The sequence below is a fragment of the Podarcis raffonei genome, chromosome 4 (genome assembly GCF_027172205.1).
Source record: "Podarcis raffonei isolate rPodRaf1 chromosome 4, rPodRaf1.pri, whole genome shotgun sequence".
In the NCBI taxonomy this organism is placed as follows: domain Eukaryota; kingdom Metazoa; phylum Chordata; class Lepidosauria; order Squamata; family Lacertidae; genus Podarcis; species Podarcis raffonei.
Genome location: NC_070605.1, coordinates 75,819,134 through 75,831,592, shown reverse-complemented (window position 1 = coordinate 75,831,592; position 12,459 = coordinate 75,819,134). Strand labels below are relative to the sequence as shown.

Below are 12,459 nucleotides of genomic sequence, written 5' to 3'. Positions count from 1 at the left end.
CATCTTAAGAGATCTCACTTAGCTTGTCAAGTTTCACAGATCATCTGGACAGTACAAGTAGAATCCCAATATCTTCATCAGCCCTATGCGGCACAATGTACAATATAACTATGTATAGCTTATATCTCAAACATGATTTATAGCTTCAGATCTATGGATCACAGCATTGGAAGTTAAAGCTTTCTTCATGCCTTGAAGTGGCAGTATATGAAGCAAACCCTTAACAGCTAAGCCTACCACATCACTGCAAAAAAGGTTTAGACAGAAATGCCACAAATCAAACTCCAAGTCATCCCTCTCAATCCCTGGAGCAGACAGCTCACTGCGCACACTTAGTAGTCATCACTGTGTCCCAGGAAAGAACAGATGGTCAGAAGCAATTGGGGAAACTCCAGAAGTACAATAAATGAATTCAAGTAGCTTTGGTGAGTTTGAAAGCAGATAATTTTAAACACGCAGCATGTTCACGGCCTGCAAGAACATGCTGCAATACCTAAAAGTTCAGCACGGATTCCAGTTTAATTCTTGCACAATTCTAAAGGATGCAGAATCGCATCTGAGGTATGCAAGTTTTTTAATTCTACGTAGAACCTGAATAGTTAATAGCTTACCCAGAAGATGGAGCAGCATGTACCTTACAGCAATCTACTTTTCAAAACACAGGTATTCCGTCTATTAAGAACAATCATTACTTCTCATAAGGCATGACCCTGCCTGCATGTTCATAAACTAAAGCTGGCTCAACAATGTTTCTGTCCGTATTTTCCCTATTACTGGTTTATTTTACTTTTACTCTTTGAATCAAAGAGGTATGCTTTCTTCTACCTGGAAATAAAAGTCTGACCTCTCCTTGAAAAAGTTGTTATTCTGATGATGAAGCTCCAAAAAGCATAGTCCTCATACAGCCTAATGAGAGTCATTCACACTGAGATTTCCTAGCTATTTTCATTCTGAGAGAGATCATGTATGCCTAACCTTAAGAACCGGAATTTCATCTTCTTTGTAAGCTACAAGTAGGGGTAAACCAGCCAATGTTTTCTCCAAATCCTTTCCAAGAATCTTCACTCCTTGAGCAGCAGCAACTTCTTTGTGTTTTTCATACTGATTCTAAGGAGAGATAAAGATGTACAATGTAACTCTGTATAGCTTATATCTCAGATATTATTTCCAGCTTCAGATTTGTGGATCATACCTTCGAGAAAGCTCAAGGCCCAAAAAAAGTAAGTTGTGGCCTTGGCAGAAAACATATTACAATGCTGCACTTAGATATGACCATTAAAGCAAAAATATATGGAGTGTATAGCTATGAGAATGGTTTTGTATTACATTACATATTTTATATTCATATAAATATATCACAAGCTCAAAAGGCCTACAACATTACAACAGTTGTGTATATACTCTCAATTTGCATGCCTTATTCTGCCCTCAGAATTTAAGGGTGTTATTTTTGCTAACAGCAGTACACTGGCAAAACACATGACTAAAAATGGATAAAACAACAGGAGGCGATTGGACACAAAAGCTCCCTTCAATGATCCTGATCCTGCAAAGGGCAATTTCTGTGAAGAAATAATAGTGTTATTTTGTATTATTTTCCAGAAAGGTGAGGGAGAGCATGGACTGCCAAGCATTTCTGCTGAATAGCATTAGGCATCAGTAGTTAATTTGAGGATGTGTTTCCACACGCTGCTTGCCTACCTTCACTCGAAGTTCTTTCATAGGTGGAGGTAACAGAAGGCCTCTTATCTGCGTTACGATGGGACCTTCTACTCCAGGAACTATAATGGTATCTCCTTCTCTCAAGCGCCCATTAATCAAAATGACATCTATTGTGGTACCCATACCAGGAAGTGCTTTGACCTAAGAAACAGAAGACAGTCAAATCATTTCTCTCCAAAGGCCACAAGCAGACAGCCTTGAACAGGCACATACATCATGCTCCCAAAAATTATCTTTTGAATTTTCCTCCTTAGTTGATTTTCTCAGTAACCTGCCTTTCATCTCCTCGCTTTAGATGACAGTGAGTCAAACAACTTTTCTCCTAGGGAAAAAAAAATCTCCGTCGACTCCCCACCCCGCTGCCCCAGATCTCAGACTCCCAATTTACATCAACTCTGCCTGCTTTGCTTCTCCAACCCCACAGAAGCGCTCTTCTCTCCCTGCTGTCTGTTTCCTTCCCCCTCCTGGCAGGAAAGGCTTTTGCAAGGTGTACACTCCTACACTCATAAAGCTCTCTTCTTTGCCTGCTCAGGCAGGGAAGAGACCAAATGTAAATTTGGCGGAAGGTGCAACATGGGCACCTGTGCCAGATGCATGAAAGGGCTCTGAGGATTTCATCTATTGCCCATGGGCTGCAGGTTATCCACATGCAACAAAAAGTGTTCGGGGGGGTCAATTTCGTCCAGGGGGTCCGGCACACTTCCTCCGCGCAGCTCTGCTCTTCCCCCCTGGAACCTTTGACTCCAGCAGAGTAAACACAGCAGAAGCAGAAGCAGGAACGTTCTGTCGTGTGGTGGCAATAACTCAGGCTGACACGCAGCTCTCCTTATCTTAAAGTCTTTATTCCATAGCAAAACACAACATCTATAAATCTCCTGGCGAGAGTTCGCCCATGTTGCTTGCTCTCTCCTTGAAGCAAACACGCAGACTGAAAACACACAGAGAAATCCACGCCCCTTCCGTGTTCTCTGCCCGCCCTCAGAATGTGAGGCGTCATCACTCAGAACTCTTAACCCTGTAAGTTCTGAGCCCCCTCAACAAAAAGAATGTTTCCTTTCAATCCAGATCAAAAGATGCACATCAAATTACCTCCATAACTTGGGCTCTCAGCTCTTCACAGTGTGCCAGTCTCTTGTTTAACATGTTTTGCGTCAATTCAACAAGAAGAGCTATTAGACTTCCCATGCCATCCCCAGTGTGAGCAGAGGTAGGAACCAGAGAGACAAATGTGCGGGGATCTTTATTTTCGTAGTACAAGGCAGCATTCAGGCCCTAAAACCACAAGCATAGCATTAGGGGAAGGAGCAAGAGGCAAAGAAGTTAGTATAGAAAGGTGTGATAGGAATCTGGTACAAATAAAAGGGCAGGAAAACACTGAACACTATTAGACCAAATATCAAACTTCTATTAGAAATTTTTTAATAAATACTATACTGTATGAGAAAGAGTATAAACACCAGGTAGCATCTATATAAAAATACCCTGAACCCGCTTCCAGAACACATATGACATGATGCAGCTACCTCTCTTTCTTCAAATCCCCTCTCAAAATTCATCTTCTCCCTGAAACCCTTCCTTACTGACCAATATTTTTCTCCAACCACATATAATCAGGGTGAAACAACCTCACTCCCCCCCCACCAGATGCTGCCAATTTGAGAGAGGAAAGCCAGTCCTTGACAAGTGAGAGGAATCCAATCTTTCCTCCAAACTCAGGAGCGATATGGGATGTGTGATTTGCCCTGCTCCCTCCCTAGCTCCAAAGTCTAAGATTTGTTTGGGCTCTGTGCTTGCCAGGCTTAAACGGAGAGCCATAACAATCCTTTATCTCTGGGCAGGAGTGGGGAGATGGAAGCATATCAGCTTGCCTCTGCTCTGGACAGTTCCTCCAAGTGCCCCCTCAGGTGCAGAAGAAGAGAAGGCAAAAGACCACCTTCTCCTCCTGGAGACAGAGGGTAAGAAATGTGGACTTGCCTCTGCACCCAATAGGTACCCTCCAGCAGGTGCCAGTGTAAAAGCACATGCTTCAGTCTCTCATCTCTAGAAAGAAACTTGGAGGAGAATCCTTCTCTCCAGCTCCAAGCATAGAGCTGGAAAAAAGAGAAGAAGATATTCTGCTAACCTCATGCCACATTTGTGAGGCACAACAGATGGTCTTGGGAGAGTCAATACATTTTTGGTTGGCTAATAAGGCAGCAGCAAAAAACTGGAAGCCTTTGCATGTCTCCCCACTACCAAAATACATTTTAAATACTAACGGAAGCAATGATAGTAATTCAGCTGACCTGCTGTGCAAACTCCACTATGATAGCTTTTGCACGTTCCTCAAATTCGTCCTTTGTGTTTTTCTTCTGCTTCTTCAAAGTGGCAGCTACATCTGTGTCGGGACTTTTTTTCCAGTCATATAACCTATCGATCTTGAAAATCAGATCAGAATCAGAACCAGACAGAATCAGAAACATCTCTGTGATTGATTGATGAAGTATGTAGAGGAGTCATATCACCCCAGAGAGCCATCTGCCCCTAAATGCACAGCTTCCTTGCACATACAGGGTTCCCCCCTTTTTTAAATGAAGAAAGCTGCTCTTTCCAAGCAAAGAAATGTCAATGTGAATCAGATCCATCCATTGGAAGTCATGGAAATGCTATTCAAGATGGGTAATTTCAATGAAACTCTCATGCCTGGAAACAATTACATAATAATTTTATTATTTATATCCTGCCCATCTGACTGGGTTACCCCAGCCACTGAGTGTCTTCTGACATACATAAAAACGCAATAATACATTACACAATAAGCTCTAGGTTCTTATGCATCCTAGCTGCAAGATTTGAAGAGTGGGAGACCTCTGCCCCCAAAAAACATTAGTTTCAATACAGTATTTTCAAGTGGCAAGCTTCACAACAGGAGTGAAGTGAGGATGAAAGCTCTTCCCTTTCTAAAATTCAAGGATAAACTTGCAAAGCAAGCAGACTTAACAGGATTTGCTCCTGAAGGAGAGTCCCTTGATAGAACAAACATTTAGCACTCAATTGGCATAAATATTTTTAAATAGTAAAAGACACACATATTAAAAAAAACCAAAAAGGCATTTGGAAATGGCCATTAGGCCCGATGCCTGAACATCAGCCTGAGCAACAGCTGCTGGGGAACAGCAGAAGGAGTGGTATATTGCATTCATGTCCTGCCTGGGGACTTCCCAGAGGCATCTAGATTGCCACTGTTGAAAGTAAGAGGTTGGACTAGCTAGGCCTTTGGACAGATCTAGCAGGGCTCTTCTTACGATCTTATGGCAGAATCAGTAAGACTGTAAAAGTCATCTTACCTTGTTGAGTGCCACAATAAATGGGCATTTTTTAGACTTCAGCAGGTTTATGGATTCAATGGTCTGGGGCTCCAAACCATGCATGATATCAACTACAAGAATTGCAATATCACATAGTGAGCTTCCTCGATTTCGGAGATTGCTGCAACATTGAGGAGGAAAGGTAGACTCGATAAGTAAGGGCAAAAGATAGAAAGAATTGCCAGGAACAGGCAGCTGTTCTAAAGCAAATTCTATCCTGTAGAAGTGTTTGGCAAAACTATTAGAAATGAAAACGAAAGGCACACAGAACATTATCTAACTAATTTCTACTTGTATAGATGTATTCAAACATTATATGGTAAACTCCCAGATATAAATATTGCAAACTTACCTGAAAGACTCATGTCCTGGAGTATCAATGATCAGCATTCCTGGAATCTTGACCGTCTCTCTGTCAAACTAACATTACGAAATATTGGCTACCTTGAAACTTATGCAAACCAAAGCTTTGATAGTGTATATATCCTCAGCAATGATTTTGAACTTTAGCCATGGTTTCTTACATAATCTATGTAAGAAATCCATCCACAATCTACATAATCATAGTACTTTTTTAAAAAAACCAACAACTTGCATCACTAAGTTTTCATTAACTTGATGCAGTTCCTCTTCTAGAGCAGAAGCTAACAGCTTTCAGTGCAAGGTGCTGCAATGGAAATAGCACAGAACAGGCATGACCAAACTTGGCCCTCCAGATGTTTTGGGACTACAATTCCCATCATCCCTGACCACTGGTCCTGTTAGCAAGGGATGATGGAAGTTGTAGTCCCAAAACATCTGGAAGGCCAAGTTTGACCATGCCTGGCATAGGAGGACAAGGACTTGCCCCCATTTGAGCTTTCTAGCTAGACTTGTGGCGCAACAGTATGTGAGCACAGGAGGCAACTCCAGCTCACAAGAATGACGGGCAACAAAGTAGCCAACCATGAACCTCAACTTTAAGGCACTGATGTTGCAAATGTAGGTGTTTTCAGCCAATAAAGGTATTTATCAAAATGGGTGCACTCTAAATAAAGGACAAACAGACACAAGCCCAAACTGTGCCAGCTTCCAACAAGGGATGTGGAGCAGAGGAGAGGTCGCTAGAAATAATGTAATTCAATGGTTCCTTCCCAAAGCACATCAATGGAGTTCTGAGAAAGATCTTACTTACAGTCTTCACCATCTTTGCTTGTTCATTAATGGCCTCAAGGGGGACATTAGTTGCACCAATCTGCTGAGTGATGCCTCCCGCTTCGCTGTCTTGTACATGGGTATGGCGGAGCTGCATGAAACAAAACAAAAAAAGCAGAATAACTGGGAGGGGGGGAGCAAGAATGATGACCTGGATGAGCTGATTAATATATGCTTTGAAAGGGCACGGGTGACAGTTTCGCATCAAGCAATTTTAAGCGGTCCCAAGTTACTACAAAATTTCAGGCTTAAGTAGAAGCAGGCAGTTAACTTGTTAGCTAACTAGCAGAGAAAGCTTGTTATTTCGTGAAACCCACCTGCGCCTTACCTTATCTAGAATTTTAGTCTTCCCTGTATCTACATGTCCAAGTACACAAATAACAGGTGCTCGTAGTATCTCAGTATTCACATTTTTACTGTTTTCAACACGACGTTTCTAGAATTAAGAACAAACAATGTCAACTAAAGTCAAAAGAAAAAAGAAATGAAGACAGTTAAACAGGAAAGCAACTCAATTTTGAGTGTTCAAAATTATGCCGAAGAGTCCTTACCCCTAACACAAATATATAATTGTAAACAGAGAAAAAAGCATTGAACACTGTTTCCAGCTAAATACTTGTTCCTAGTTAGCACATTAAGCAGACATTTAGTTTACTGATTGCAGGACATCTACACCAAAAGGCAGTAGTCCTAGGCTGAAACTCAGAACCCTCATGATCACGGTGAAAAAAACCATGGAAATCTGCTTTTGCGAGTTCCAAACAGAAGCTCTTAACAGCAGCCTTGGTTTGCTGGGACACCTGGTTTTATTTCTATATACACATATGGCCATATACACAACTGGGTAATTTGACCCTGTCTAATGTTATAGAAGCAAAGTAGCTACATGTAGCCTGTCCCATGGTCTCTGGCCAATGTGGCCACAGACTTGAGGAAGATTACATCTTGGACAACTTAATGAAGCCTATTCCAAAAAACATACATGATAAACAAGTGAGTGCAATTTATCTGGGCCAAGGTGCACCCTGGAAACTCAACAGAAGCTACAAAGTTCCACAATTTTGACATTTGCTTTCAGCTGTAAACGCTGCCTTCTCCTTAACAATTTGTGCAAGATTGGGTATCCTCACCAAAGAAGCAAAGTATGGAAAAGGTTTCAAAGGAACACTGAAGTAAGTGAGAGCAAGAGCGAGAGCAATAAAGGGAGCATCTTTTGTTCAGAATGAATTGTATTAACTACATGAGAAAGATTGTGACCAAATACCTCAATTCGCCGTTTAGCTTTATCATAGGAACGTTCTTCTTTAGTGCGATCATCATCCGAATCATCTTCTGAATCAGAGCTTAGTTCTTTACTTAGCTTTTTCTCTGCAGATTGTTTTCCAGCAGCTTGGGGCTCAGATTCCCTTTCATCTGAAGTCTTCTCATCTTCTTCACCTTCACTTCCTTCACTTTCTCCGTCTTCATACTCTTCACTCTCATCTTCTTCGTCATCGCCGTCTCCATCTCCATCGTCGTCCACATCATTTTGCTCCTTGACTTCAATGCGGACTGTTTTTCTCTCTGATGACAGGAGATGCAAATTTTAAAAGGCTACTTCTACCTGGGTTCTATTCTGATACAGCTACCTGTGTACAGAACTGCAGTTCCACATATTATAATGCAAACACAGACAGACCTGCACTGAATTTCAGTCCTATTTCCCTTGACCGGCAAAATCAATAAGGGAGGTATAGGTGTTTCAAAAAGTGAAGCTGTGGCATACCCCATTATTGACTTTATATATTTATTTATTTATACTGAAGAATTTCTTGTTCGAAACAGAAACATGGTAGGCTTTTGACCCAACTTTCCCCCAAGTCCTCCTTGTCCGCAGTCATACTGCTAAGTGAATTCATTTAAACCAGCCTGTCTCAACATGTGAGTCCCCAGATGTTGAACTACAACTCCCATCACCTCTAGCTAGCAAGGCCAGAGCTCAGGGATGATGGGAGTTGTAGTCCAACAACATCTGGGGACCCACAGATTGAGAACCGCTGATTAAACGAACAAGGAAGATTGGTTTCAAAATTATTTTTATTGGCTGACTGATAGGACCACACACTTCATGCTTTTAGCGCGTGGGGCACTACAGAGATACTGGCTGAAAACCCTGTAAACCCAATACCAAGCGGATCGCACAACAGTTTAAAGGACTTAGTCGAGCCGAAGTATGGTTCTGTACATATTGTGCAATGTTTGTTCACTCATTTCAACTCTGTGAGAGAAGTGGTATGCTTTGAACAAAAAGAAGCAGAGGTCTCAGGCCTAGGTGGTGGTCCATTGCTTTTTCCAAAAGACACTTACCCTTCTCTCTCTCTTCATCGCTGACCATGGCTTCCCAGTCATCTAATCCTGTATCTTCAGGCTCCTCTTCCCCCCTTTCTTCTGAAACTAAAAAGCAACTGGTTTCATAATAGGTTTTATTATTATTTTAGGATAATGTATCAATATGTTTACAGAGGAGGTATGGGGCTGGACCGTAACTTGAATTAGCCAGATGGTCTATCACTGGCTTAATATAAACACTAAGTACCCTCAACAGGGGTGCCAACTTGCCCCTCATGATTTAGGGGGCCAGCACACATGCCACACAACGTGCTGATGTGTCACATGCATGACATGCAACTTGCACGTGTGACGTTAGCATGTCACTGTGGAATATTGAGGGCATGGCCCAGATGGTGCCCCTGACCCTCAAAGATGGCTCCCAAAGCTGGTTTAACTGGCCTGACATTAGGCTAAAGAAAAAGAATTATTATTATTATTATTATTATTTTTAGAAGTCTGGTTCTATGCTTTAGGATCAAGGATTCTCAAACTGCAGTCTGGGTACCACCAAAGGCCCACAAGCTTCATTCAGGTGGTGTGTGGCGACACAGCCTGTCCGTGGATTTGTGGTTGAAGAGAAGGCATATACGCCACATTAAAGATTTATATTGATATCTAACTGTATATTCATTGTTGGTTTTTAAATTAAATAATGTTTTATTGTATTGTGATTTTAATTCTATGGGCCTACTGTCACCTAGTAGCATCATCTCATCATGTAGCCTCAGTGGGAGATGGGACACAAGGCTTGTTCCATCAGCCAAAACACTAGTTCCATCATGCAACTCTCTGCCTCTGAACTGTTTCTATGGCAGCTGGTCATTGTAAGAGCTACTATTTAAGAACTGGCGAATGAGCTTGCTTTTTTCCTCTCCCCTACCTGTCCCACTTCTCTTGCCTGCTGTGCTTTTTCGACTGTAAGCCTGAAGGCAGGGCCTCTTGTTTTAATTAGTAGTATGTAAGCCACCCAGAGAGCCGTTTTGGCTGAAATGTGGGGTTCAAATGCTCTAAATAAATTAATTAATTAAATATAAATGTAAATCATGTTGCCTCTAGCTCAGTGCTTTACAATTTCTACAACATGGGGGCGGGGGGAATCATTAAGTGGTTTGCTACAACTCTCAGCAATTTTCAACTGGTCCATGAGCAAGGGGAAAGTTTGGGAATTACTGCTTTAGATAAATGCAACATGGAAGACCTGATTTAATACTGACCTGGATTTGCTGGAAGAATGATCTCTTCTTTTACTGGTGTAACTGGTTCTACAGCTTCTTCAGTTGGGGAAGTCAACTCTATAATTTCTAAAATCACAAGAGAAAATGACTACAGCTTTGCTGTAGTAAGAAGGCCAACCACAAAGATGCATTTTATTTGCCCAGAACAAAGCTACTGCAACCGTAAGTACATTACTGGTCCTGCAAAATTCAACTCTCTCCCAAAATAAATACACTGTAATTAAAGGCCTCTTGACTCTTACTAGCATACAATTCCTTCCACTCTTCAGTGTATACAATACTGAGAAAAGAACCGATCACTGCCAGTCTAACATGAAGTTTTGGGGAATTCGGTCTATAAAGTCTTGTTAACGAAGTCTGATTAGAGAAAATTCAGGGTTCTTGATAAAAATTCTTTTTTCAAAAGTCAGTCAAGAATTCCGCTGGCTTTTAAATATGCAGCCCCAAAGTTACACAGGAATACCAGTTTTCTCTGTGATATCATAAAGGGGAAGGTGGTTTGAAACATAGTAGACAGGAAGGGCTGACATTATGTTTGACTTTTTTTAATCTTTATTTTTAAAAGTACTGCAGAAACAAGATCTTTACCTTCTTTGTTTTCCTGCTGCTGTTGTTTCTTTTTCTTTTTGTCTTCATATATTGGCCTTTTCTTTGGCACAGAATCTTTGGATGGCACCTCAACACCTGCCAAGTAGCAACAAAAACATTTATTTTTATTATTACTAAAATTTAATGTAACACTGAAATGCAATCCATTTGGTGACCTGCAGCTGGATTTGTGAATGAACAACACAGGATAATGCAGGAGTATCATAGAATCATAGAGTTGGAAGGGACCCCTAGGGTCATCTAGTCCAACCCCCTGCAATGCAGTAATGTCAAGTAGAGTAGTTAACATTTTGCCCTCCAGAGGTTATTGAACTAGAACTTCCATCATCCCTGGCTGTTGACCAGGGAAGTTGATTACACATTGGGTAAAAGTTTGAACATCTTGACCCAAACAAGCCTTAGCACTGATTGAGTTAAGGGAAGTAACTGAGGGCTCCCAAGCCTTCAAGCTGTTTGCAGGGGATAAGAAATTTGTCACAGGATAATGAGCAAGATGTTTCCCACACGACATCTGTGCCACAACAGAATAAAGAGCCTCAGAAAACATTTCTAAATAATTATGGTTTCAAACCCTAATTGGCTTTCATAGTTCAGCTCTTCTGCAAAGACACTCAAGACAAGTCAACTAACATATCATTTTTTTAATGAACCATTTTTTCTGCAGTTCACCCACCTCCACTGTAGGGCTCCGGGGACTTTTTATGCAAACCACTTAATTTGCTAGTTTTAAAGTAATAATACTAAGGTGGGTGCTTTTAAAATATTTCAGTTGTATGTGACTTACAGATGTGCAGCTTAAGTCAAAGCATGTTTATTCAGAAGTCAGTCCTACTTAGTTCAATAAAAGTTAGCTCCAAGGGTGCATAGGATTGCAGTGTCAGGAAGCTAGTATCTTATAAAAAGAGGACAGGTTCATAGGACCACCTGCAATTGGGTGGTTTGGAGTTTGCATTACTTCTAAATAAAGACTCCTGCTCATGTTTAACTCTCTTCTCCAGCTGCCGAAAGCAAAATTTCAGATAAGAGCCCATTGTTTAATTCCTCCTCAGCTTCCAAAAACTGGCAAAGACTCCACAGCATTTTTATCTACATACAGGAAAGTACCGTATTTTTCGCTCTATAACACGCACCCGACCATAACACGCACGTAGTTTTTAGAGGAGGAAAATCCGTAGGCACGCCACCCGTAGGCATTCCCTCCATAACACGCACAGACATTTCCCCTTACTTTTTAGGAGTAAAAAAGTGAGTGTTATGGTGCAAAAAATACGGTAGTTAGAAGGTTAGTGTGCATCACAATCCTTACCTTGAGCTTGCAGTAGTTTAAGAGTAGCCTCTGCTCTGGCTCTAGCTTCTTTCTGAGATTTAGTTAAAAGCTTCCCCTCCTTCTTCAATCGCTCTTTCCTCTCCTTTTCTTTTTGTTTCTTCCTTTCCTTTCTTTCTTGCTCCAAGCGTTCCTATAAAGAAGCAAATATTCATACACAATGCTTTCCAGAACGCATAGAATAGCCATTCCTTGGCAGCAGGCTCCCCTTTAACGGGGCTGCAATCTCCTTTCAAAGTCAAAAGCATACAGGTGTGGGCCTCCATTATCCTTTCCCCTTCCTATATAAATACAAGCAGTACCTCTTCTTGACGCTTGGCTTCCAGCTCTTCCAGCCGTTTTATCCGTTCCTCTTCCTCCCTCTTTGCCCTTTCCTCTTCCTCTTTCAGCTTAGCCAAGGCTTCTTGCATTGCTTTAACTGTGGCCTTACTTGGACCTTTTTTCTTCTCTTTTTCTTTTTCTTCTTTCTCCCCTTTCTTTTTCTTTTTGTCTTTCTCTTTCTTCTTTTTCTCTCCTTCATTGTCATCGCCTAAACAAGAAAGTCAGTTATCCATTTGCAGAATTTAAAAACAAAGAAAACTAAAGAGAAAATCGACAAAATGTAGGGGTGCCACTGACCCTTTAGGAGCATGAAAAGCCCTCTGCATGCATTCTAGGC

At 41.3% G+C, this 12,459-nt stretch overlaps 1 protein-coding gene across 1 annotated transcript in view; it reads right to left on the bottom strand.

Moving 5' to 3' along the window:
- EIF5B (eukaryotic translation initiation factor 5B) overlaps window positions 1-12,459 on the bottom strand; it is a 30,148-nt gene that overhangs the window by 6,064 nt on the left and 11,625 nt on the right. Inside the window, exons 5-18 of the mRNA XM_053384180.1 lie at window positions 12,104-12,330; window positions 11,784-11,934; window positions 10,457-10,552; window positions 9,848-9,934; window positions 8,610-8,696; window positions 7,528-7,826; window positions 6,592-6,699; window positions 6,244-6,354; window positions 5,422-5,489; window positions 5,049-5,190; window positions 4,008-4,139; window positions 2,812-2,994; window positions 1,702-1,863; window positions 976-1,107 (exon numbers count right to left, since the gene is read on the bottom strand). Coding sequence (XP_053240155.1) covers window positions 976-1,107; window positions 1,702-1,863; window positions 2,812-2,994; window positions 4,008-4,139; window positions 5,049-5,190; window positions 5,422-5,489; window positions 6,244-6,354; window positions 6,592-6,699; window positions 7,528-7,826; window positions 8,610-8,696; window positions 9,848-9,934; window positions 10,457-10,552; window positions 11,784-11,934; window positions 12,104-12,330 — 1,985 coding nt within the window. The remainder of the gene's footprint in view (window positions 1-975; window positions 1,108-1,701; window positions 1,864-2,811; window positions 2,995-4,007; window positions 4,140-5,048; window positions 5,191-5,421; window positions 5,490-6,243; window positions 6,355-6,591; window positions 6,700-7,527; window positions 7,827-8,609; window positions 8,697-9,847; window positions 9,935-10,456; window positions 10,553-11,783; window positions 11,935-12,103; window positions 12,331-12,459) is intronic.